The following is a 26,649-nucleotide window of genomic DNA, read 5'->3' as shown; positions in this document are numbered from 1 at the left end:
CAGCACCTTAAACCTGATCCTGTACTCCACCGGGAGCCAGTGCAGCTGGTGTAGCACCGGATGAATGTGATCTCTAAGCGAAGACCCCGTAAGGAGTCTCGCTGCGGCATTCTGCACCCGCTGGAGTCTCTGGGTCAGTCTCAAGGGCAGCCCCACGTAGAGCGAGTTACAATAATCCAGTCTGGAGGTGACCGTCGCGTGGATCACAGTGGCTAGGTCAGGGCGAGAGAGGTAAGGAGCCAACTGCTTAGCTTGGCGGAGATGAAAAAATGTCGCCTTTGTTATAGCTGCAATCTGCGCCTCCATGGAGAGGGAGGTATCGAAGATTACACCCAAACTCTTAACGGACGGTGCTGGCACTAATTGCACCCCTGCAAGAGATGGGAGTTGCCCCCTCAGTCCCATGTCGTCCCGTCCCAGCCAGAGGACCTCTGTCTTCGAAGGATTTAACTTCAACCGGCTCCCACGTAACCATCCAGCCACAGCCTCCAAGCATCTGATCAGTGTGTCTGGGGCCGAGTCAGGATGGCCGTCCATCAACAGATAGAGTTGGGTGTCATCAGAATACTGATGGCAGCCCAGCCCAAAACTCCGGACAAGCTGGGCGAGGGGGCGCATAAAGATGTTAAAAAGCATTGGGGAGAGTATCGCACCCTGGGGCACACCACACACTAAGGAGTGGCGGGATGACAATTCCCCCCCAAGCGCCACCCTCTGTCCCCGACCAGAGAGAAACGAGCGCAGCCATTGAAGGACTGTGGCCTGGATCCCCACGTCGGCAAGGCGGTGGTCCAGGAGTTCGTGATCGACCATGTCGAAGGCTGCTGACAGGTCTAGAAGAATCAGCAGCCCCGACCCGCCTCGATCCAGCTGCCTGCGGAGATCATCTGTTAGGGCGACCAGAGCCGTCTCAGTCCCATGACCAGCGCGGAAGCCGGACTGGAATGGATCCGGACTGGAATTATAGATCTCATGTAGTTGCCAATAGTGTAACCAACTCTGAAAATGGTCTTTTATTTCTTCATAATCTCTTAATTGGAACATGGGTGGCGCTGTGGGTTAAACCACAGAGCCTAGGACTTGCCGATCAGAAGGTCGGCAGTTTGAAAGCATGTCAAAGTGCAAGTAGATAAATAGGTACGGCTCTGGCGGGAAGGTACACGGCGTTTCCATGTGCTGCTCTGGTTGGCCAGAAGCGGCTTAGTCATGCAGGCCACATGACCCAGAAGCTGTATGCCGGCTCCCTCGGCCAATAAAGTGAGATGAGCGCCGCAACCCCAGAGTCGGTCACGACTGGACCTAATGGTCAGGGGTCCCTTTACCTTACCCTTTTAATCTCTTAATTTCCATTTTCCTTCTTGATCCTTTAACAGGTCAACATATATAAGCCACTTTCCTTTCTTTCCAAGTGGTTTGAGCAGTAAAGATGGCTGAGTGGGAACTGATGAACCTGGATCTCCCCTCTTCTACTCAAATGCTCTGATCACTACACCCCACTGCTGTTACAGATTGCAGTGCCCGCATCATGCCAACTCTCTGAATAAATACCCCTGGGACTTGAAACAAAATGTTTCACTATGGAATGCTCTGTGTTCAGGATTCTGGCCTCGCATACCACCCCCTGCCCACCCACTTGCTCTGGTCTCACTCCCCCACTCCCCTTTTTCCTCCCTTAATGATGTTATAGATTGAGAGAGGAGGAGACCCCCAAACCCTAGAAATTAATGAATGGTAGAATTTTGATTATTTGGGATGTGAAAGGAGTGATGCAAACTGCAGCGGAATTCCTGGGCTAGCCTATGCCAAACGACCTGACCAAGCTAAAGCCATTGAGAAACAGGTGAGAGTCATTGAGGGCTATTGGAAATGTAAGAGAACTGTGTTCCCCCCTTGCCCTGAGGTGTAAACAGAGATCGGGGAATAGAAGGTTGCCAGGGTGGGTGGACCTGAGGGGACAGGAAAAGAGAGGTTTGGGCAACGGTTCCTGGGAAGAAGTGGGGGAAACTGGTATCCATCTTTGGGCAGGCTGGCTGAAGGCTGGCTGCACTGCTGTGGGGAACAAGCCCCTCTTGAAATGACTATGCAGTAAGGTCTGGACTCCCTCCAGGTGTAAATAGGTGAATAAACCACATTTCTCAAACGTATGACAGTCCCCGTCATTTCTCGATCCTCCAAAGGAACACAGACCCTGCGTGAGTGCCTGGAGCCCCATGAACTCTTGCCACCACTAAGCAGAGAGAGGGGGAGGCATCCAAATTTTGTAACAATATTTTTGGTACTTCTGCAAATCTTGGGATTTTCCCCAAGTCTGCTGATATCTCCCTCTTTTGTGCTGATGGTGCTGTTTCATCTGCAGAGCCATCACCACTCCACAGCCTGAACCGCAGAAATAGTGGGAATAACAGCCTAACGTCCTGACTGGCTTCCATCAAGAGTGCCTGCTGTGGCTGCCTTCTTTTATTTTATCAGACATAAAACAAAACAAAACAAAACAAAACCCCCAAGTTCTGTCAAAAGCATTGCTAGGATTAGAAGGAAAGCCACACTGTGTCAGCAGAGTAATAATAATAATAATCCTAAGGAAAAGGGAGGTAGAGACGGGAGATCTAGGGCCTGGTGCAGAAGGCCCTGGAGCTAAGATTCCCTGGGCCCATGCCCTCACATCACTTCTGAGGTTTCCACATGGGATGACACTCCCAGCTTCCATTCACATCCCCACTGCCTGCGGCCTTGAACAAAACCAGCCAGTCATTCCAGCCCATCTTGACAGTGTATCAGCAGCAAAGGGAGATAAAAGGAAGCCGGAGGAGAAGGGAGCTGGATGTAGTTGTTTGCAAGGTGGGGTGGAGCCACTGCATCACCTCCTTATTAGGAGCAAGAATAATATAACTGTAGAGTTGGAAGGGACTCAAAGGACCATCTAGTCCAAACCCTTGTAATGCAGGAATAGGCAGCTGTTCCATATAGGGATTGGACCTGCAACCTTGGCATTATCAGCACCACGCTCTAACCAACTGAGAGTGGGGAGGTTGGTGCAGTGCAGATGCACTAGCAGAACTGGCTCTGCTGGTGTGTTTGCATTGAGTCAACCTCTCTGCTGCCTCGTCCTCCCGGTATGCAACAGGGATCTACCCTCCCAGGAAGCTGTGTCTCCAGTGGCTCCAACACTTCCTGCTGACCACTTCTAGAACTTCAATGTTGTTGGCAGAGTAGGTAAATTGCAGCTAGGAAGCCAAAACATATGCAATACTGACTTTAATTGAAATTTAAAAAATATCCAAACACTTATTAAAATATTCAAAAGCTTATATACTTGCAGAAAAGCCAAAACTAGCAGAGGGGAAGTAGGTGGCACTGTGGTCTAAACCACTGAGCCTCTTGGACTTGCTGATCAGAAATTGGCGGTTCAAATCCAAGCGACAGGATGAGCTCCCATTGCTCTGTCCCAGCTGCTGCCAACCTAGCCGTTCAAAAGCATGCCAGTGCAAGTAGATAAATAGGTACCACTGTGATGCGAAAGTAAACAGTGTTTCTGTGCACTCTGGCTTCTGTCACGGCATTCCGTTGCGCCAGAAGCAGTTTAGTCATGTTGGCCACATGACGCCAGCTCCCTTGGCCTGAAAGCAAGATGAGCGCCCCAACCCCATAGTCGCCTTTGACTGGACTGAACCGTCCGGGGTCCTCTTACTTGCAGAACGTATAGCTAAAGAATAATATATGCAAAGTATTTGCATTCAAATGGGCTTAGCTTTTCTTAGTTGAAGATTATAGCTTCTTCCTTAAACATTCAAACAGTGTCTTTCTCTTTTTCCAATACTTGCACTCAGCCTTCGGCACGTGACCCAGCCAGGCCATGCAGTTCCTTCTGAGAGGTTCCCACTTTGTCCTTCCAGCAGACTTCTCCTTACTGCTTCTTTGGGAGAACATCAACTTCTGTACTTATTTCTGTCACACACACTCACACAGAAACATCAGCACTCCTCTCCTCTATTGCGTTTAGAGGTAGAGTTATCCAACATTGTCTAGGGGGAATTTTACTTTTTAAAATATGGCAACCCTAACATTGTCTCTTCTTCAGTGTTCAAGGAGATGCAGCCATTACAGTCAAGTCACTCCCATGTGACCAAAATTAAACAATCACACTAGCTACTGGGGGACAATCCAGAATTAAACACACAGTAATACATTTAAGCATTCCCAGTTTCAGTAAAGTAAATAACTATACTTTACAAATGTGATACAGCTATTGTTACTCACCACCCCAACCTATAAGTGGTGGGATAAACCAGGTTCCAGGCGCTCACTCAGAGTTCAGCTTCCTTGGAGTTAAGGGTGGTGTACTATGTATTCAGGATAAGTGGCTTTATTTACACATATAGATATACTCTGAGCATAGGATGGAGGGGCTCACTGCATGAACACCCCAACAGATATTGCTCCTTCATTCATCACAATTTTGGATCCAGGCCAGAAGAGCACATCTTTCTGTCTCCAGCTCCTTGTCTACCAGCCACGTGTGGGAGAGAAGGCCCATGCATTTGTCCCATGGCATAGAGCAACTTATTTGGTCATGCTAATGATGGCACTTGACTAGTCAGCCACAGTCAGTGCCTACAATGGGCTGGTTTGGCAAGCTTTCTTTCTTTCTTTCTTTCTTTCTTTCTTTCTTTCTTTCTTCTTCTGCCTTTTTCCATGACAGGGACTGAAGATGGCTTACAGATAAAATAAAAACAGCTTTAAAAAGTTAAACATTAATAGAATTAAAACAATATATATTATCTATTAAAACATGCAGATCAGTACAATAAAAAAAATCATAGCACCAGTCCTTTTATTGAAAGCCATCAGTTCCCAAAAGCCTGTTGGAACAAGTAGATCTTCACTTGCATGTGGAAGGATGGCAAGGAGGGAGCCCGTCTGGCTTCTCTAGGGAGGGAGTTCTAGAGTCTGGGAGCAGCCACCACTGAGAGAGTCCTCTCTCCCATCCCCACCAAGGGTGGCAGGACCGAGAGAAGGGCCTTGCCTAAAGATCTCAGAACCTAGGCAGGTTTGTATGACAGAATGTGGTCTTCCACTCCCACTGGAAGGGGCTCTGGGCATCATACAGACTGACACCCACCCACCCAAACTCACAACAGTATAATCTGCAGCAGGGTAACTAAATATAAAACAAAGCAAAGTAACAATTTTTAAAAGAAGAGCCTGGCTGGCAGATTCAGCCAGCCTTACTGCAGCCAGAACACTATGCCAGAATGACTATGTCACGCTGTGAGAATGATGTGAAACCCACAAGGCTGGCCACAAAACCACAGCAGAGAGTATGCTTGTGCTGAGCCCATCACCACTTCAAGCCTGCTTCCTCTTCACTCTGTGTCAGCAAGGCATGCTTGGATGGTCAGAGGGCATACAGCATGTGCTCAGGGCCATCTTTTAGTAGAGATCAGCAACTGAGGGTTGATATCTCTGTTTGATGCACATCTCAAGGAGAATGCAAAGCAGAGAGAAAGAATTTTCAGTAGTGATGCCCCCTTTTGCTGATTGACAGTGGAATGGACCTCAGGAGGTTGTGGACTCTCCTTCCTTGGAAGTTTTTAAGCAGAGGTTGGATGGCCAACTAGTTGTTGTTGTTTAGTCGTGTCCAACTCTTTGTGACCCCCTGGACCAGAGCACACCAGGAACTCCTGTCTTCCACTGCCCCCCGCAGTTTGGTCAAACTTTGAGAACACTGTTCAACCATCTCATCCTCTGTTGTCCCCTTCTCCTTGTGCCCTCAATCTTTCCCAACATCAGGGTCTTTTCCAGGAAGTCTTTTCTTCTCATGAGGTGGCCAAAGTATTGGAGCCTCAGCTTCAGGATCTGTCCTTCCAGTGAGCACTCAAAGCTGATTTCCTTAAGAATGGATAAGTTTGATCTTCTTGCAGTCCGTGGGACTCTCAAGAGTCTCCTCCAGCACCGTAATTCAGAAGCATCAATTATTTGGCAATCAGCCTTCTTTATGGTCCAGCTCTCACTTCCATACATTACTACTGGGAAAACTATAGCTTTAAGTAGACGGACCTTTGTCGGCAAGGTGATGTCTCTACTTTTTAAGATGCTGTCTAGGTTTGTCATTGCTTTTCTCCCAAGAAGCAGGCGTCTTTTAATTTTGTGACTGCTGTCACCATCTGCAGTGATCATGGAGCACAATAAAGTAAATTCTCTCACTGCCTCCATTTCTTCCCCTTCTATTTGCCAGGAGGTGATGGGACCTGTGGTCATGATCTTAGTTTTTTTGATGTTGAGCTTCAGACCATATTTTGCGCTCTCCTCTTTCACCCTGAATTACAGGGGGTTGGACTAAGTGACCCTTGGGATCCCTTCCAGGTATAAGATTCTATGATTCTATGATGCAGTCTAGAATTAGAGACTGTGCCTGTGTGATGCTAATTTCTCCTCCGTCCTTTCAAGCCTCTCCTGGTTCTGGGAGACCAGGGTGGAGGAGAGCTTGTCGCAGTTGGAGGGGGAGACACTTGTGCCTCTTCACCAGCCAGACTCATCTCTGCCTCAGCCTCTTTCCTCTCCTGCTTCAGCTTCTGCCTCTGATTCTGCACTGCTCTCTGCTGCACACTCTCCCTTCTCACTAAAGCCTGTTACCTCTTCTGCTTCCAACAACTCTTCCCATCTTTTCCTTCTGACCACTCATTGTCATTCCACCCCACTCCCATGGCTCTTCCCTGGGGGTTTCCACAGCTGGTTCCTCCCACCATTCCTCTGTTTCCATTCAGTCCCTGACAATGACAGGATTGACTCATGTTAAGCTTGTGTTCCACAAAGACCCCTAGATCCTTTTCACATGTCCTCCTAGCAAGCCGGGTGCCTCCCCATCTTAGATTTGTGCTGCTGGTTCTTCCTGCAGAATCTGGCATTTGTTTCTTTTGAAATTCATTTTGTTAAGTTTTTTATAATTGTTATTAAAGATTTCTTAGTTTACAAAAATAAGTGTGCTGTCTTTTTCCCCCCAGCTTTTGTTTTCTACAGATTTGTTTCATTTGTTGTGAGACATTGATGCTGCATGCAGTATTACGTCGAGAAGAAAAGAGGGGGGAAGAGGGAGAGGGGTCAGGTGGTTATGCTTCTATTCTTCTTCTGAGTGTATGTGTGGGGTTTTGTGTCGGTGTCACGTGTGGGTTATTCATTTTGTTAGTTTCATCCAGGGAGGCTCACCTGGCGTCCCCTTTTACGAGAAAAACAGGAAGCTGCTTTCTGCAGAATCAGAGCTGTGAGAAGAGAATGGGTGGCAGTGGGAGAGCCCAAAGAGGCACCAGCTTTTCAGCTACATCTCAGAAAAAGGAACAGTGCTGATGAAGGCCATGGCCTTGGAAAGGATCTTGCTGGGCAGATAAAGAGGTTTCGAGGGGTGTTTTCAGCTCAAGGCTCTCTGTCCCTGTTAAAAGAAAAACAGTGATGCATATCAAGGACTTAGAATGCTCTGACGTGCTCCACAAAGGATCAGAATAAATAGTTTGTCTATTCAGTGCTCCAACACCAGAAAGGCCCCACCCCCAGACTGAAATATGGGTACCTCTGCAACCCTGTCTTTTTTTGGGTGTGTGGAGGTTCATGGTGGCACAGTGCCACAGAGATGTTGGATAGCTGCTGGGGCATGACAGGAATTCCCGACTTCCTTTGGTCCAGGGCACAAACTGATCCATTGTTTTCGCATCAGAGCTGAAAGATCTGATGGAGTGGGGAGGAAATGTGAGCAGATTGGGCCCAGCCTGAAAGGAAGCCAGATGATTGGGCAACCAGCAGAGCAGAGCACCGGTCTGTCCAAGGGTCAAGAAGTCAGCAAGCAGCCTGAACCACCCAAGGGAAGGGCCAGCGATTCCAGGATTGGCCTAGTGTGTTGCTCTAAATGGAAATTCCCCCTTGCTCCACGAGGGAATATGTTTATTCAGGGGCAATGCCTTTCACCACTTAGCCTTCTGCCCTAGCTCCACAAAATTAATAGATGGGTGATTAAAAGCTCAACAACAACAAATCTTCATGAACTACCTGTTTTGACCAACAACTCCCCTCAACCCAATTCAAGCCTCCTTTGGTGTGATTTCAGTTTACGCTGCATTTGTCTTGCAGTGGCTGTGCATAACAACACTGCATAATTTTATGTTTTTCTCACTTTGGTTCTTTTAATATATTAATAATAATAATAATAATAATAATAATAATAATAATAATAATTGTACCCCGTTCATCACTCTGGGCAGCTTTCAACAAAGATTAAAAATACATTAAAATGTCACACATTAATAACTTCCCCGAACAGGGTTGTCTTCAGATGTCTTCTAAATGTCAGGTAGTTGTTTATCTCTTTCACACCTAATGGGAGGGCGTTCCACAAGGTGGGCGCCACTACCAAGAAGGCCCTCTGCCTGGTTCCCTGTAGCTTTGCTTCTGGCAGTGAGGGAATCGCCAGAAGGCCCTCGGCGCTGGACCTCAGAGTCCAGGCAGAATGATGGCCGGTGGAGACACTCCTTCAGGCATACTGGGCTGAGGCCATTGAAGGCTTTAAAGGTCAGCACCAACACTTTGAATTGTGCTCGGAAATGTACTGGGAGCCAATGTAGGTCTTTCAAGATTGGTGTTATGTGGTCTCAGCGGCCGCCCCCGGTCAACAGTCTAGCTGCTGCATTCTGGATTAGTGTTTTTTTTTTTTTGTTTTTCCCCCATTCTGGATTAATTGTAGTTTCCGGGTCACCTTCAAAGGTAGCCCCACATAGAGCGCATTGCAGTAGTCCAAGTGGGAGATAAGTAAAGCATGCACCACTCTGGTGTTACCGGAAAAATCCGAGGGCTCCCTTGGACAAAAAGTAAAGACACCAACCAGAGTAAATTGAAGCAAATCAGCAGCCTGTAAGCTTGGTCTTTATTGAAGAAAGACTGTCGCGACAGGGTGCTCCCCTCACTTGCAGGTGAGAGGAAAGACAAAGAAGAATAGTGTGCAAGGTCTTATAAAAACTTTTGAAATTCCCCTCTTCTAGGTCAAGCCCACCCCCAGAAACATCATGCATACATTACAGAAAAGAGGGGTTGAGGGAGGGGTGGTGGTGGTAACCTGAGTGTCCTGTCACCTGGCTGGTTCCTCCTCTCTCCCCCTCCCCATGAGTCACTTCCAGGAGACAAAGGGGAGTTTGCAGTTTCCTGCCGCCTGAGGGAAGATCTGATCATTGTCCTTTGTTTCAGTCCATGCTGAATCCACTCCCATATGCAAGTTCTTTGTGATCTTGATTGTCTTCTGTCTGGCATAGCAACTGGGCAGGGCTCCTGTGGATGTGCTGGGATGGTGAAGGGATTATGGCTGCCCTGTATCAAACCTTCCCCATTTTGTAGTCCTTCCTTCATGGAGTAAAATAAAAGTGGAACAGTGCAAAACCGATGTATGGTTGATTTTCTATGAATTTATAACAGAAGCATAGCGTATGTAGTGTGTGAGTGTGAGTGTGTGTGAAGTTTGTACAAACTGAAAGATTGGGGGGGGGGTTCCTGCTACACTGGAGAGACAGTCTACAGGCAGGTTGGGTCTCAGCCTGCGTACCAGATGGAGCTGGTAGACAGCTGCCCTGGATACAAAATTGACCTGCGCCTCCATGGACAGCTGTGAGTCCAAAATGACTCCCAGGCTGCACACCTGGTCCTTCAGGGGCACAGTTACCCCATTCAGGACCAAGGAATCCCCCACACCCGCTTGCTCCCTGTCCCCCAAGAACAGTACTTCTGTCTTGTCAGGATTCAACCTCAATCCATTACTGCATCACTGTCCAGTACAACTCCTGCCTTCAGAGGCCAATGGCTCAGGGCTCTGGCTTTTGTGTGGCCAGCAGGGACAGCTAACATGTTGCCCTCCAGGTGTGATTGAACTGCATTTCCCATCCGTGGTTGGCTACAGTAGGGGGATGACTCACACTCATTGCTCCTCCCACGACTGCCTCTGGCCACACCCACTTTTGCCTCTGGCCCTGCTCACCATGGATGACAGTTGCCCACAGAGAAATGCAGCGCTCAGGCTAAACAAATAACAAAAACAGAACACAACTCATTTTATTTAGCCCATCAAAATGTCACAAATAGCTTTTGCCGTCCTCAGAAACTCTGGGTCAAGGCTGGATGGTAAACAGGTTGGGAGATGGAAATAAGAGTTGCCTGATGGATTGATGAACCTGCCTTTTGAGGGTACAGCGCCTGTAAATTATGCAAAGGGGGGGGAACCCGAGTTAAAATAGAAGCAGAAATTTACCAGGGTCAGCTCCCCCTATTCCGCCCCATCTCATCTGTTGAACCCCCACCTGTCCTGATAAAAGGCGGCTGTTTGGCTCCCTCTTGAGGCCTGCGCGCTGCACTGCAGGTTCCCCGGCGGGGCGGGGCTTTCCCTGGGACCTGCCCCGCCCCGCCCGCCCGCCCGCCTACAAAGCCCGGCGTGCCTCACGGCAGCGAGTCCCCGTATCCCGGAAGTGGCGTTGGTGGCGGCGGGACGAGTGGAACTGCAAAGAAATGGAGCGGCCGGGCGGAAGCGTTCCCGGAAACGTGCCGCTGCGCCCCTCGGACGGCGGCCGGCGGCAGCCAGAAGAGATCAGGGGCGCCGGCTCCGCCATGGCCAAGCAGTACGACGCGGTGGAGTGTCCCTACTGCGACGAGGTCTCCAAGTACGAGAAGCTGGCCAAGATCGGGCAAGGCACCTTCGGGTGAGGCTCTGCCGGGCGCCCGTCGCCCCCCTGCGGGGAGCCCCCCGCCCCGCCCTGCGCCCCCCACCTCCCCAGGGACCCCCCACCCCCAGCAAGGTCCCCCACGTCCGAAAAAGCTCCCCGATCCCTGCGCCACGGGCCCCACAGGCTCCCCCACTGCTCCAGCCCCATGGGCTCCTAGCACAGGCTCCCAACAGACGTCCTTCATGCAGGCTTCCCTGGGGGGCCGCCCCCTTTCCTCTCCCCTCGGCTCTCCCATTGCCTCGCATTCATTCTGGCCTCGTGTATGGCTGGCTTCCTCCGTTCTTCCTGTTCGAGCCCCACCCCTCCTGATTAGTCGCCTCCCCAAGATGCCCCCCAGTCAAGCTCCCACCGCGGCGGCGCGAGGTGCCCCTTCCTTTCCCCCTTAAGCTCCTTGCTGCCCTCCCCAAAAGTCGTCTTCTTCGCTCGTGTCTCCCCTGCTTCACACACTGAATTGCTTCCACTGCATCAGCTCCCTTCGCTGATTGCAGACAGCCTTTATTAATTACTGTTATGATATTATTTGTCCCTTGGAAAAGACCAAGGCATCATAGGTGGTTCAGATCCACCCCCGTTTTATCACCTTAATAACCCCAGGAAGTAAATTAGCTGGAGAGAAAGTCTTTCCTCTGGAAGCATTTTGCTATGCCTCCACTCTGATTAAGATCATAAAAAGAGGCAGAATGTGGCCTGAGGGGACCCAGGTTCAAATTGCATGAGAGAGGGACAACAACCATCTAATCCAGAGGTTTTCAACCTTTTTGAGTCCACAGCTCCCTTGACCAACTGCATTCTTTCTGCAGCACCCTTGTGGGGCTCAGGAGCCCAGTAATGTCCCCCCTTGCCTGCAGAGCTAGCAGCCCCTGAACCCTTTTTGAACACCCTCCCTTGTGGAGTGTTCCCTCAGCCTCCTCTCCCCTCTCCTTGGGTGTCCTCTGGACAGCTGCTGCTGCCCCTGGCCTCTGAGCTGCCCACCCTGCCCCAAAGAGAGGTGCCTCCTCACACTGCCCCATAGAGGTCTGGGAAGAGGATGCCCCCAGCCTTAGTGGCCCAACGGAGACTGGCCAAAGGTGAATGTGAGGCCAGCACCTTACCCTGGGAGGTAGCACCGGGCACTCAGCTCCCAGGCAGGCCTTGCATAAAGCAAGCACAAGAAAGGCCAGCCCAGCACCTACCTGCCTGCCTGGCCTCCCACTTGTCTGTCCATTTCCAAAAGCAAGGGCTGGTGGATTGGCAGGCTGGGCTCCTTCACCCACTTGCTTGCTTGCTTACTCCAAGGCCACCTCAGCTCCTGGCAACCAGCATCCCCTGGCAAGCCCCAGAGGTACCATTCCCCTGGGGAGCTTGTAGCCAGGGCTGCTACAACAGCTGCACAAGCCTTTGGGAGGCAGAGACGTGAGAGGGCATAAGAGAAAGGAAGGAAGGAAAAAGGGATAGAGGACAGTGTTGCCCATGGCACCCCGACCATCATTAAAAGCACCCCAGGGTGCCATGGCACACTGGTTGAAAACCCCGATCTAATCCATCTTTGAATCCATCTAAATTAGGTGCCACAGCATTTTCCTAGTGACAAGGAGTTCCAAAGCTGAGCTTTCCTCAGGCCAAATACATACATTTGTTCTGGGTGTGTTGCAGTTCACTCTCCCCATTTCAGGCAGAATTTGCTGAGCTTTTAAGTGCAGAAGGCCTTTTATTTCATTGTTCTCTCTTCTCAGTTACCTATCTCTTATAATTTTGTCTACCAGACTCTTTTCACACTCTGCATGCACCTTATTCCCACCCATACTCAGACTGCCAGTTTTTTAAATCTCCTTTCTCTTATACTTTTCCATTTCACTTGCTCCTAAAGCAGCTTGCCTCTGATATCCCCTTCCTTTCTGTTCCCCATTTGTTTATTAAATTAGATATTATTATTAACCTTTCATCTTGCTTTCTAAATTCTTTCAACACTAAATTCTTTACTTTGCATACAAGAAGTTGCTGATTTTCAGGCCTTTTTCCAAACCAAAAAGCTTCACCACAGCTAGTGGGTGGGACCGGTAAGGGAGAAGGTAGGGGAGCGGCTGTACCACTGAGCCCCCCTGAAAGTTCAGCTGTGGGTCCTGGCCTGGCGTCTGAGAAACCCTGTGGAAAACTAGTTATATTTTAGACTAGAAGTGCCAGTCGAGGCAATGTTGGGACAGTACCTGCTTGATGGTGATCTCCTGTTCTTTTGTCCAGTTGCTCTCAAATAATATGTGCCAGCTTGCTTGGATTATTCATGTTGTTTTGTGTCCTTCTGCAAAACCTTCCATGTGCCTGACACAGGATACCATCTTAACACATCTGCCAGTTTAAAGTCTTTCCTTCCTTCCTTTTCTTATCAGCAGGATACTGTAGGATTCAACTTCCTTCCCACATGCACTTTCTTACATCTGGCGCACATACTTTACAAAAAACAGAACAAAACTCAAGCACTTTTTGAATAGTGCCTGTTTGTTCCAAGGGTACCTCATCAAGTGGCAGCTCCACTCTGTGTACATGTGCCCAAAAAAAGCCATTTATCGTGTGTATACCTTGGGTGAACAAGACCAAAGACTCTGCCACTTGTGTGGGCTTTTTTATTTTTAGGAGGGTAGCTGCACTTTCCCTGTTCGATTAGATGAGGACTGTACAGGAAGATAAAGAAGGTGCTGCTGGATTAGGCCTGAAGCTGAGCACGTGAAGATAGCACTGTTGTTCGTCTCCCAGCAACTGGTGTTCTGAGAGATGTTGCTCTGGAACCCAGGAGTTCCAGTCAGCATTTACCCAGCAAGAGTTAGTCAGGCGTCTCTGGGGAGTTTGCAGGTGGAAACACCTCCAGGTCCTTGGTGAATCTTAACACTTCCCATTTTCTCTACAGGGAGGTATTCAAAGCAAAACATCGTCAAACAGGCAAAAAAGTTGCATTGAAGAAGGTGTTGATGGAGAATGAAAAAGAGGGGGTAAGTTTGTGCTGTGTTGGGGGATAAGGGGGGCAGTGTGTGCGTGTGTAAGGGTGATTATGAGCATGGGAGGTAAAGTAGCTTTGAGGTGCATCTTTGGAACAGAATGTGGGTGCAAAATTGGGTGCAGCAACCTGGATCAGGGGGAGGTGGGTCCATCTGTTGTAGTGTTGTGTTTCAAAGAGTGGTCAGGCAGATGCTTCCAGGAAGCCCTAATGCAACAAGTCAGTAGTCTTCCTTTATTATCCTTGCGTTTACCATTCAGCAGTATGTTGCCTCTACAAAGACCTTTGGCGACATACAAGAAAGGTGACTGCCTGCCTGGCCTCTGAAAGGGAAAGTTTCGTTGTGGCTCTCAGGACTGATCCCACTTGAGAAACGCACTCTGTATGAATTTGTGGCATCAATTTTTTTAAGGCCATCTAAGCCAATTGCTGTCTCACCACCTTGCAGCAGTGGATTTATTCTGCTGTACAGTGGTACCTCTGGATGCGAACGGGATCCATTCTGGAGCCCCGTTCGCATCCTGAGTAGAACGTAACACGCGTGTGCGTGGGTTGCATTTTGCCACTTCCGCGCATGCACGTGACAACATTTTGAGCGTATGCGTGAGCGGCGAAACCCGGAAGTAACGTGTTCCATTACTTCCGGGTCGCCGCGGAGCATAACTTGAAAATGCTCAACCTGAAGCATATTCAACCTGATGTATGACTGTATCATAATACCTTGTTTCTGGTGTTCATGCTGAGAGTTGTTGATGCTTGTGTTGCCCAAATGGCATGTGGAAGAGAGGGTGAGTCTTGGCAGGAATCCTAAGGCTTGCAGAAGTAGAAACAAATTTTTTGACCAAAACCCCAAAGAGGAGGCCCCTCAATGGCTGCCAATTAGTTACTGGATAAAATTCAGAGTACTGGCATTGGGGTACAAAGTCCTATACAGCTTTGGACCAGGGTACCTAGAGGATCGCCTTATTCCTTGCATACCCAACTTAACATTGCAGGTGCCATTCTGTAAGGAGGTCCATTCCACACAGTGTCAGAATGGAGTCTTTAGGTTGGTGGCACCTACCCGTTGAGACTTCCTCTTGTTTCATATCAGACAGGAACCTCCTCCGTAATCTTTTTGGAGCCTGCTAAAGACATTCATCTTTCAACAGGCCTTTTAAAATCTTTGTCCCAGTTGGCATCTGTCTTGAATACGAATTGATTTTATTTACATGGTGTTTTTTAAAACTTTTTAATGTCATTAATTGTTTTAATATATGCAGTTGTTTTTCTATGTAAGTGATTGTTTTATTACATTGTTGTACTATAAACTCCTTTGGAAGTCCTCAAGGGAAGAGATTCATAGATAAAAGTAAATAAAATGAGAAGAAACTTTGTCAACCATTGGGTTTTTTTCTGAAAAGAAACAAGCCAGGTTTTCTAGTTTGCATGTCATGGTAAGTCAAAGCTTGTGGTCTGTTGCTCCTGGAAGGGCAGAGCAACATGTTACAAACTATAGGAATGTGAACCAGTGCACCTCTGGTATATAATAAGCTATGGTTTAGCATCTCTAGCGTTTATTAAAGTTTTCTAACTGACTGTCCGGGTTATTTTTTAGTTCCCCATCACAGCCCTACGGGAGATCAAAATCCTCCAACTACTCAAGCATGAAAATGTTGTGAATCTCATTGAGATCTGCAGGACCAAAGGTAAGAATTGTGGCTGCAAAAAAAGCAGTTTTTATGATTTGCAAGTTCTTATGAAAGCTGGAGATAATAATCGCAATCCAAGGCATTGAGAAATCACCATCCCACAACTCATATGATACGATTGATTGGTTAGATTTAGGCATATGCCATCCTTCCACACTAAAAAAAAAAAAAGTGTTCCAAGACTGCTTATATATATATATGAATGTAAAAACAGCAGCACTATAAAGATATGAATCAGGAGCAGGTCCTGGTGGTTTCTGCATGTGCTGTAGAGGGAAGTGAGGAGCAGATAGGGCTCATCAACCTGGCAAGGTAGCCCATATGGGAGAGGGAGGAAAACTCTGATCTTAAGCCTGTGCTGCGTTGCAGGATATATTTGGGAGAAGAAAAGGCTCAGGAGCAAACCCTACACAAATTCAGAATGGAATCCCTAAGGTGGTTGGATGGGGCCTGTACGCCTCTTTCTGGCAGCTCCTGCAGCCAAGCTGGTGCCAAACGCATTGCTCTGCTTTCCTTTGCATCACATCAGAGGGGGCGGGGGTGGTGGTGATGTTGTCATCTTGTCATCTGGGCAGCCCAGGACCTCCAAACACACTGCCCAGCATCTGGGCAGCAAAACGATAAATTAAAAGCATTTGCGGATGACTTAGTATTCACTTTAGAACAACTGAGCAAGAGCATACCAAAAGTGATAGACAGATTTGGAAAACTAGCTGCTTTCAAATTAAATAAAGGAAAAACCAAGATGATGGTTAAAGATACGGAGAACCAAGCAAAAATGATCTAGGCAAACTCGGCCCGCCAGATGCTTTGGGACTACAACTCCCATGATCCCTAGCTAACAGGACTGGCGGTCAGGGATGATGGGAATTGTAGTCCCAGAACATCTGAAGGGCCCAGTTTGCCTATGCCTGATCTAGAAATCATAAGAATGGCAGAAAAATATATCAAGGTTTATCTGGCAGGGAAGGAAGCCCTGAATAAAACATAAAGTCATGATTGATATAAAAGAAAGAGGAGACTTCGCCCTACCAGATTTCCAAATCTACTTTGAGGCATCATATTTATGGTGGATAAAAGATTGGATATTGTTGGAAAATATCAGAGGTTGAAATTTGGAATGACACGATATACAGTTTGGGTAGCATGCTTGCCTATGGTACGGAAAGGCAAAAATTTATAAAATCTTTACAAATCATGTGATCAGAAAAAAATATATACAGAGTATTGAAAAAGCATAAAAATCTATTAGAGGAAAACACCAATGTGGATATCCCCAATTGAAGCCACTGCAAGGAAAAGGACAAATATGGACAAACAATGGTGGACATAAAAAGAAATCCTAGATTTTACAGGACAGGAATCAAAAACCCGAAAAACTAAAAAGAAATTAACAGATACACCAGATTAACAAACTGTTTAAGATGGATAAAAAAAAATTGGATTTGCAGAACAAAAATCCCAATTCACAAGGTATTTATTAGATACAAAAGTAGAAGTTTTGTCAAAAATGTACAAACTGCTGCTAGAGTGGGATACAAAAGAGGAATTTGTGAAATCAAGTATGATTAAGTGGGCACAGATGTGGGTCATAACATTGGTTATGAGCTGTGGGAGAATTTATGGCCAGTAAATATGAAGTCCACAGCATGTTAAGCATTACAGGAAAATATGAAAATGACCCACAGATGGTATTTAACACCTGCCAAACTAGTGGGAAAAAATACTTAAAAAAGAAAAAAGTAAATGTTGAAAAAGCAATGAAGTAGAGGGATCCTTTTTCCACATGTGGTGGTCCTGTAAAGTAATCAGGGGATTCTGGGAAGTAACTTGCAATGAATTGAAAAAGTTATTCAAAATAACCTTTCCCCAAAATCCTGAGGCATTCCTTTTGGTAATGGTAACAGAAGTCCCTAAAAAACAAAAAAATACTATAAGCCACCACTGCAGCTGGAGTCTAATTGACACAAAGGTGGAGAGCGAATATGGTACCAAGCAAGGAAGAGTGGAAGTTTAAAATGTTTGAATATGCTGAATTGGCAGGCATAACGAACAGGGTAAGAGAAAAAGACGATAAAGAATATAAGGAGGACGGAAAATGTTTATTGAATATTTTAAGAACCAGTATAAACTAGTAAATAACCTAGCAGGTCTTGAGTAAATCCAGCAGAATTGAAGCTAATAGAATTTAACAGAAGAAGAAATTCGAAGATTAAAAATACGCGATTTAATAGAAAAATAAAGAAACCAGGAAAAGGGTGGAAGGGAAGTCACCAAGTATTTAGTTGTATATCGAGATTGATATAAAAGTTGCTCAACTAAGGGGTGGAGGGTAGGGGATGTGGGATGTGTGTTTCTCCCCCCGCAAATAAATAATAACAATAATAACAAACTGCCCAGGCTTGCAACCTGGGGAGGTCACTTTGGTGTTGCTAATGCAGCGGTTTGGCTTCACCCCTGGAGACACACTCCCTTGTCTCTCAAGATGGATGCCAACACCAACAAGTCAATATGGTGCCTTCCAGAGGTTGCCGTGCTCAGTGTCCAAGGTAGCTCTGTGTGTAAATAAATCTGTATAAATTGCATGTGTTTTGGTCTTGAGTACTGGCATGCCCTAAGGGACATGGGTGGTGCTGTGGGTTAAACCACAGAGCCTAGGACTTGCCGATCAGAAGGTCGGCGGTTCGAATCCCCACGACAGGGTGCGCTCCTGTTGCTCAGTCCCTGCTCCTGCCAACCTAGCAATTCGAAAGCACGTCCAGGTGCAAGTAGATAAATAGGTACCACTCCGGCGGGAAGGTAAACGGCGTTTCCGTAGGCTGCTCTGGTTCGCCAAAAGCGGCTTAGTCATGCTGGCCACATGACCCGGAAGCTGTACGCCGGCTCCCTCGGCCAATAAAGCGAGATGAGCGCCGCAACCCCAGAGTCGTCCGCGACTGGACCTAATGGTCAGGGGTCCCTTTACCTTTTTTTACTGGCATGCCCATCCCTCCCGATTGTTGGTGAGACTGGCAAGAGCTGATGTGCATTGTATTCCCAACAGCTTCTGGGGGCACCACATTGGTTACACCTGCCACCTGTGGGAGGTGGTTCTTTGAGAGAGGGCTGTGCAGAGTGGCAGCATGTGAGGGACAGAAGCAGTTCTCATTTGGGGCGGTGGGAAGGACAGACATTTTGCTTTGCATTTTTGGGTGGATCTGTGAGTACTAAATCTTTCCCTTCTATGTCAGATGGTTTTTGATGCTGTATCCTTGCTCCTTAACGAGCCTTGAGCCTTTGAAGGCAAGACTGTAATTGCAGCTGCTTCCTTTTAATTCCTACAGCCTCCCCATACAACCGTTGCAAGGGCAGCATCTACCTGGTGTTTGACTTCTGCGAGCATGACCTGGCTGGACTCCTCAGCAATGCCCACGTCAAGTTTACACTTTCGGAGATCAAGAAAGTCATGCAAATGCTCCTGAACGGCTTGTACTACATCCACCGTAATAAGGTGAGGGGGGTTCTTCTCCGGTTGAGACTTTCCCCTACTCCTAAGCTTCTTGACCTGAAGGAAGTTGGGAACTGTAGCTTTGGAATTTTCTGCCTGCTTCTCAGGATGCACCTTTTTATAAATCTTTTTTCTACACCTACCCAATTGTTTTCCTTCTCCAGATCTTGCATCGGGACATGAAAGCAGCCAACGTGCTTATCACCCGCGATGGTGTTCTGAAGCTGGCCGACTTTGGCCTGGCTCGGGCCTTCAGCCTGGCAAAGAACAGCCAGCCCAATCGCTACACTAACAGGGTGGTGACTTTGTGGTATCGTCCTCCGGAGCTGCTTCTGGGTAGGCAATAATTTGGGACGGGGGGAGAATTGCCTGTTTGTGCTTTCCCCTTCAACCTCTTAAAGGAGCTTTTTTTGTGTGTGTCCAAAAACCGCATTCCCTTGTGAGCAGCCTTCCAGGGGCTGCATTCTAGTGATGGGCAGGGACAGAGGTGGGTGCAGGTAGAGCAACAGATAGGATTTTCAGTAGGACACATTCCAGTCACACAGCCAATGGAGGCATTTATATATATATATGTATGCATTCCCCATACATACTGGCAAGCAAGAGGCAATATCACATTTCAGTGGCACATTGTAGTTGGGCAAAAGCACTTCAGGGGAGTCCCTCACAGCAAGGCCTGTATGGGAATTGACCTGAAGAGAGTGAGCCTGCCCTGGGCAGAGTTCAAAGGGATGGAAAGAGAAAGGGCTGGAGCGTTTGATACCCCTGAGATCTTACGCATATAATAAAAAGGTACGGCTGTGGTCATGCAGCAGTTTGTTTGGCTGCCAGCAGGTAGCATTGCAGACTACAGCATGACTACGGACCTGCTGGGAGGGAGGAGGGAGCTGGGTTTAATAATAATAATAATAATAATAATAATAATAATAATAATAATAATTTTATTTATACCCCACCCTCCCCAGCCAGAGCCAGGCTCAGGGCACCTAACACCAGTAAAATCATAATGAGGGGGGGGGGGGAATACAGGTTAAAGTGCAATTTAAAAATTTACAGATTATCTGAAAAGCATATGTGATGCACAGACAATGCTTGTTGGTTTTGAAGAGTCTCTGTGAAAAATTAAGAAATATTGTAAAAAAGAAAGTAGGAGAAAGGAAGAGGAATGGTTAAAGGCAATAATAAGTTCAGAAATGCGTTAACAATAGAAATTTTAACGAAAGATTTGCAGAGAAACTGAGGGAAGTCAAAAATGATGAATGTGAGAGTTAATATGAGTTGATTGTATAAAAATGTTTGGAAAATGAATAAAAAATTATTAAAAAAATAAAATAAAGTGCAATTTAAAATGCAGCCTCATTTTAAAAGTAGCCCATAGATCAAAACCATAAGGGGGAGGAAAAACATAAGGGTCAGACTGAGTCCAAACCAAAGGCCTGGAGGATGGGGTTTACAAGTTCCTTTTTGCGTATTCATAGGACATTACGTTTTTAAAAAGATAATCAACTTTACTCCTGCATTTAGCATTGTGTGCGTAAGGCCTGAAAAAAAATATAAAGATGAACATGCCTGTTTGCCGCCTTTCTCCTCAGCATGGAGGTCTTCACAACCACATGAAGCAGTGTAGTGCGGACAAGCACTTACTGTTTCTGGCAGAAGGGATCTAAATTGTGCTCGTTACTACTAGCCTCTTAATTGACTAGTGAAAGATTTGCCTTCTGCATAGGAAGCTGCCTTCTACTGAGAGACCAATGGCCCCACCTAGCCCAGAACTGGCAACACTGACTAGCAGGCATCTCTCTAGGGCTTCAGGCAGGGCTCTGCTTCTTGGAGATGCTGCCGGGGGTAGAACCTGGGACCTTCTACATGCAAAGCAGGTGTCCTACCACTGAGCTATAGCCTTTGTGCAAAGCAAGTCTGGGAAAGAGGATGCATCACTCCATTCCTTCTCTGCTGGCCTTTTGCATTTCCATGCTTCTTCCCCCTCCTCTTGATCTTCTGCACGGAATTCCTCATCACAAAGGATGATTAGACAATCTGTAAAAAGAGAAGACTGCATTGTAAATTGCTGAGATGTTGTAAAGAGATAGCCTACTTGTGCTTTTTGTTTACCTGAGGAATCTATGCCCCGCCTACTAACCAAAGTCCTTGGCACAGTTTAACAACCGTATTTAAAATGCAATACAATAGACAGTTTTAGCTACCGTTCTAATGAAACCAGACATCGTTAAGAAACCATTTCTTATGTGTAACCACTGATGGAGAAGTGGGGGACATCTAAAGTCAAGCATTTTGTGCAAGAGGAAAAAAAGACAGTTTTCTAGGGCTTTAAAGATCCACACAATGGGTTGTTAATCCTACTTAGAGTAGACCCACTGGCTAACTTGGGCACCTTAATTGCAACCCTAGGATTTCCAGTTGAGACTGGAAGCAAATTGCTAATGTGTTTTTGAAGCCATGTTGTCCAGCCCTGGTTTCTTCGAGATTAATTAATGAGTTTCCTTGTGTTTAGGGGAACGAGATTATGGACCACCCATTGATCTCTGGGGCGCAGGATGCATAATGGCAGAGATGTGGACCCGAAGCCCCATCATGCAGGGAAACACAGAACAGCACCAACTCACTCTCATCAGCCAGCTTTGTGGATGCATCACTCCGGAGGTAGGTTCCCTAATCTTTCAGGTTAGAAAATGAGCCCCCGCCCCAACCTGTGATGAAATCCTGCCCATCCATGATGAGATATTGCTTCCCACATGCTTGAGCAAGAGCTGGATTTAGTAGGTATGACATTTGAATCTCTGGATCATATTTAAACTGCTGGCATGATCTTTGCTGTTTTTAGAAACATGGGAAGCGGCCTTATTTAGGGTCAGAGAATTGGTTCATCTACTTCACTGCACTGAGTCTCTCCAGCTGGTTATGTCCCTGTTGAGAAATGCTGGGTGGGGGGGGGAGTGAGCATGGTGCCTTTTCCATGCAAAGCACAGCAGAGGCCCTCACATACTTCCCACGCTTTGATTATTTTAATTCTGAGATTAATACACTCTTTCCGTTTTTTAAAAAAGTTTTTCCTAGCCTAGGATAATTCATAGCATTTAAGGCTGCCTTCCTGGTCTCGCTTTCCTGCAAGAAGCTCCACCAAGGAAAGTGGAACTTACCGCTGAGAAAACCATGTTCACATTCTGCTACGGGATAAAACACTTTGCTGTACAGCACAGCAAAACAACATCCAAGCTAATTATGCTTTGTGTACAGTTTTTAAAATTAAATCCGAAGGAGAGGCCTAGGGAAGCGATACAGCATATCATGTGAACTTCTCTGGAGTGATCATGGTTAAGGTTTCATGACTGAGGGCCTCTTCTTGTGCTTTGCCATCTGCCTCCCCTTTGCTGCTGGGGCATTTGGAAGAGGGTCTGCAAAGAAGGTTTTAACTTCACAGGCAAGCTAATAATGGGGACGGGTCATCCTTGGGGACCAGGCATGTGACATAGGCATCACTCCCTTGAATTGTGCTCAGAAGCTTGCCTTGTGACCAGTGTAGCTGTTCAAGCTAGGAGTGGGCAATGAGGTACCCTCCAGATGTGATGGACTTCCAGCTGTTATCAACCACAGCTGGTGATAAGGAATGGTGGTAATTATAGTCCTGGAGGGGGCAGCATCCTCAACACCCTGGGTTTTGGCACTAGCAAGGTGTGATTCACATTTCCCTTTAGCAGTCCAGCAGCTGCTCTTGAAAACTGCAGTTTCTGAACAGTCTTCAAAGGAAGCCCCATGAATTGCTAGGACAGTAATCTTAAGTGATCACTTTCGGTGTTTCTGTCAGTTTCTTTACAACTAATAGGTTATACCCAATGTAGCACTAAGCTAATGTAGCACAAACTCAAAGCTTGTGTTGGGGCCACATTGGGGGGATTGTGTATAAAGCTGAAATCATGTATAGTCTGAACAACTGCTGTGCAACCATCCCTACTTTTTTGAAGACGGTGCACTTAGCAGGCCTTGTACCCCATGCAAGATGGAGGGCTTAGTGGCTGTTTCTGCATCAGAAAAACCTGGCACAGAGAAAGCTCTCTGCGTCCAATTTGGTGGCCGTTGCTGCATCATGTGGGAACAAACCATAGATTGGTTGTTCGAAGCAGTGCCTCCTTTTGCCTGACCCGATGGGGCTTTTTGACACTTGGAAACTGAAATGGGTTATCAGTCTCCTTCCTCTGGATTTAATCCTTGTCCGGTTACTCCTTAGGTGTGGCCAAACATGGATAAGTACGAGCTGTATGAGAAGCTGGACCTGCCGAAAGGGCAGAAGCGCAAGGTGAAGGAGCGGCTCAAGGCGTACGTCAAAGACCCATATGCTCTGGATCTCATAGACAAGCTGCTGGTCCTGGATCCTGCCCAAAGGATAGATAGCGATGACGCCCTGAATCACGACTTCTTCTGGTCCGACCCTATGCCCTCTGATCTCAAAAACATGCTCTCCACCCATAACCAATCCATGTTTGAGTACCTGGCTCCTCCCAGGAGGAGGGGTGGACATATGCCACAGCAGCCTGCCAATCAGGGCAGGAATCCAGTGGCGACCAATCAGACAGAGTTCGACAGAGTGTTCTGATGGCTGTGGACCAAGAACAAAAATGGAGTACTGGTTTCCAATGGAATAACGAAAATGATTTGTTTCAGCTGTTTTTTTTTTGTTTTTTTGTTTTTGTTTTTTTTACTGTTGCAAAGCAAAGCAAAGCAAAACAAAACGAACAAAACAAAAACTGGTAGGAAGAGAACAAGACAGCTGCAGGTCTGTGTTTTAAGAGCTACAGGGCTAGATTAAACACTGGAAAGGTGTGTAGAGTTCTGCCTAGCTGGGCTATCACAGACTGAATTGCAGCCTTTCTGTGCTCGTTGATTTCTAAAGTACTGAAACAATCTCGATGAACTTTTTTTTTTTTATTTAATTCATTGGTTCTATGAATTTGCACTGCTAGGAAAGTGTGTATCTGGTGTGCAGGAGGATGGAGCAGACTGCGTAGGGTCTTGTGTCCAAGAACGGCTGCTGACTTTGAATCATACTGTGGGGCCTGTCCACTCCTGCCACACATGTGTTGTGGCAGTGGGTTGGTTAGGGTGGCCAGGAAGGGAGCTGCGGATCTCCCAGGCTTTGGTAACAGAGGAAGCCTTCCCATGGTGGCAGAGAAGAACGTGGACCCATCCTTCAGCCACTGTAGGATGGCTATCTAACCATTGTTGCTTAAATAGGGGTCCCCAGCTGTTGGACTACAAGTCCCATCATACCTAGCCACTGGTCCTGCTGTGGATGATGGGAGTCGTAGTCTAACAGGTGGTGAACCAAGTTTGAGAAACACTGAATTCTGATCTTTTTGCTGCACCACTATGTAGCTCTGCCATGGATTTTGTAGGCTTCAAGCTTTTTTTTATTATTATTTAAAAATCCCAACAGCAGGCAGTAAATGCTCACTTACTTGGACCTAACAAGGCAAGAGGTCTGATGACTTTCCACCCTGCGTATGGGTGGGATACTTAACTGTATTATACTTTTATCATGTTCTGGTCTTTTTCCAAATAGCTCAACTGTAATAAAAGGTATTTGCATATATATCTGGTACTGTGTAAGAGCTGCTTTATTTTTTAGATTGCAGAGTTAGCCAGCGGTGTGGTAGTTAAAAGTCTCAGATTAAGTGTGGAGAGAGTGGAGTACAAATTCTCCCTTTTGGACCTGTCTGTCTGTCTGTCTCTCTCATATGTCTGCACACACACACACACATTATCTCTTGGCTTACTTCACTTGCAGGGTGGATGGATGTGAAGATAAAATGGAACAACTATGTATGTCATCTTGAACTCCTCTGAGGGAATGTGGGATAAAAGAAATCAGTAATAAATAAATACAGATTTGGAACAAAGAGGGCTGATTGTCTTATCTTCTCCTCTTGGAAGTTACAACTGTGATCGTTCTGTCCAGCGGAACACCCAAGGAGAGGGCATATTGGGGCAGGGAGGGGGCCTGCTGGGAAGGGAGACACAGCCTCGCCTCTGTATCACATCCAACCACCTGCCAGCCCTCAGATGATGGCTTTCAGACAGTCAGATCCTACTCCACACAGCTCTAAGGGAATTACAACTAGAATACTTTAAAAGGAGGACTTAACCCACATTAACAGTATGGTTATATTGCTAGACTTTATTTGGTATTTATTTTATTTCTGCCTTTGTTTCTACCTTTGGTTTTTGTGTGGAGATGATACTGCCAGGTTACACTGCTGCACTAAAATATACTGGGAATCTGGTTTTATTCTGTGTGGCAACAAACGCTTCCTCACTAGTGAACCCAACCAGATGGGAGGGGTATAAATAATAAAGTTGTTGTTGTTAATCTATATAAAAATGAACCACCATCGGCAGACAAATGCTTCTCATTTGCCTATTTTCTCTGTGGCTTGTACTTCTCTCTGAAACGTCAAATCATAAATTGGATGAGAACATGAAACTAGTTACCAGGGTATTTTCTTACACAGCTCTGACAGAATAGTGCCTCAACATTTTACTCAAATCCCTGCTGCTGTCATCTCCAGAGATGGAAAAAAATGTGGCCACTAGATGGTCTAAATGGACTTTGGGTGGTAGGGTTAAAACGTGCAGAAACCATCCAAAGCCAATGGGAAATTTAAGGATTTCAAATAGGTTTGCTTTGCAAGGTTGAGCCAGGGTGGAGAGAAATGTGGGACAGTGCTCACCTTGCGCAGGGAAGGAAGACTGTCTTGGTATGTCAGAGGGTATCAGAACACAGCAGTAGAGAAGTGCAATGTAGTGTAGTGGTTAGAGCAGGCTTCCTCAACCTCGGCCCTCCAGATGTTTTTGGCCTACAACTCCCAGGTTCCCTAGCTAGCAGGACCAGTGGTCAGGGATGATGGGAACTGTAGTCTCAAAACATCTGGAGGGCCGAGTTTGAGGAAGCCTGGGTTAGAGTGTTGGACAGGGACCAGGGTTCAAATCCCTGTTGACCAATCACTCACTCTCAGCCTAAGCTTTCTCATAGGGTTGTTGTTACAGATAGGTAGCCGTGTTGGTCTGCCATAGTCAAAGCAAAATAAAAAAATTCCTTCCAGTAGCACCTTAAAGACCAACTAAGTTAGTTCTTGGTATGAGCTTTCGTGTGCATGCACACTTCTTCAGATACACTGAAACAGAAGTCACCAGTGTATCTGAAGAAGTGTGCATGCACACGAAAGCTCATACCAAGAACTAACTTAGTTGGTCTTTAAGGTGCTACTGGAAGGAATTTTTTTATTTTGCTTTTCATAGGGTTGTTGTGAGGATAAAATGGGGAGCAGGAAAACTATGCTGCTTGAAAGAAAAGTGGTACACAAATGTAATTACCGTATTTTTTGCACCATAACACTCACTTTTTTCCTCCTAGAAAGTAAGGGGAAATGTCTGTGCGTGTTATGGAGCGAATGCCTGTGGGTGGTGGGGGAGATCTGCTGCAGTCGTGAGCAGAGGATCCATGGTTCCCCTTCCTTCCCTCCTCCGTGGTTACAAAGCATGGATCTACATGGATCCTCAGGATTTTTGCATTGGGCTACTCCAAACTCACTGTCAGATCACATGTCTGTGGCCACAGCATGAACCACGAAAATCATATATCCAGTATTTCGTTTAGAATATTTTTTTTCTTGTTTTCCTCCTCTAAAAACTATGTGCGTGTTATGTTCTGGTGCATGTTATAGAGCGAAAAATACGGTAATCAGTGTTTTT

General features: G+C 46.6%; 1 protein-coding gene and 1 long non-coding RNA gene across 2 annotated transcripts; one reads left to right on the top strand and one right to left on the bottom strand.

Moving 5' to 3' along the window:
• Positions 1-10,064: 10,064 nt before the first annotated feature.
• On the bottom strand, positions 10,065-13,613 carry LOC309333860. Its single transcript, XR_014152716.1, has 2 exons — positions 12,926-13,613; positions 10,065-10,218 (listed from the first exon to the last, which is right to left on the bottom strand). It is a non-coding gene; the product is annotated as an uncharacterized lncRNA (long non-coding RNA).
• On the top strand, positions 10,481-24,488 carry CDK9 (cyclin dependent kinase 9). Its single transcript, XM_081847704.1, has 7 exons — positions 10,481-10,718; positions 13,621-13,702; positions 15,305-15,395; positions 18,722-18,888; positions 19,050-19,221; positions 21,398-21,546; positions 23,129-24,488. The coding sequence occupies exons 1-7, from the start codon at positions 10,528-10,530 to the stop codon at positions 23,492-23,494; spliced, it is 1,218 nt and encodes a 405-aa protein (XP_081703830.1). The 5' UTR covers positions 10,481-10,527; the 3' UTR covers positions 23,495-24,488.
• The last annotated feature ends 2,161 nt before the right edge of the window (positions 24,489-26,649 follow it).

This window comes from Podarcis erhardii (assembly GCF_964252035.2).
Source record: "Podarcis erhardii genome assembly, chromosome: Z".
Taxonomy (NCBI): Eukaryota; Metazoa; Chordata; class Lepidosauria; order Squamata; family Lacertidae; genus Podarcis; species Podarcis erhardii.
Note: the sequence above shows the minus strand (reverse complement) of the source record. Positions and strands in the feature narration are given on the sequence as shown.

What these genes read in the sequence shown, in the direction of transcription:
- CDK9 (XM_081847704.1), top strand. Translation starts at nt 10,528, where the DNA reads ATGGAGCGGCCGGGCGGAAGCGTTCCCGGAAACGTGCCGCTGCGCCCC. An exon ending in TGGAGAATGAAAAAGAGGGG is followed by an intron (nt 13,703 to 15,304) that starts GTAAGTTTGTGC and finishes GTTATTTTTTAG; the next exon opens with TTCCCCATCACAGCCCTACG. An exon ending in TCCTCCGGAGCTGCTTCTGG is followed by an intron (nt 19,222 to 21,397) that starts GTAGGCAATAAT and finishes CCTTGTGTTTAG; the next exon opens with GGGAACGAGATTATGGACCA.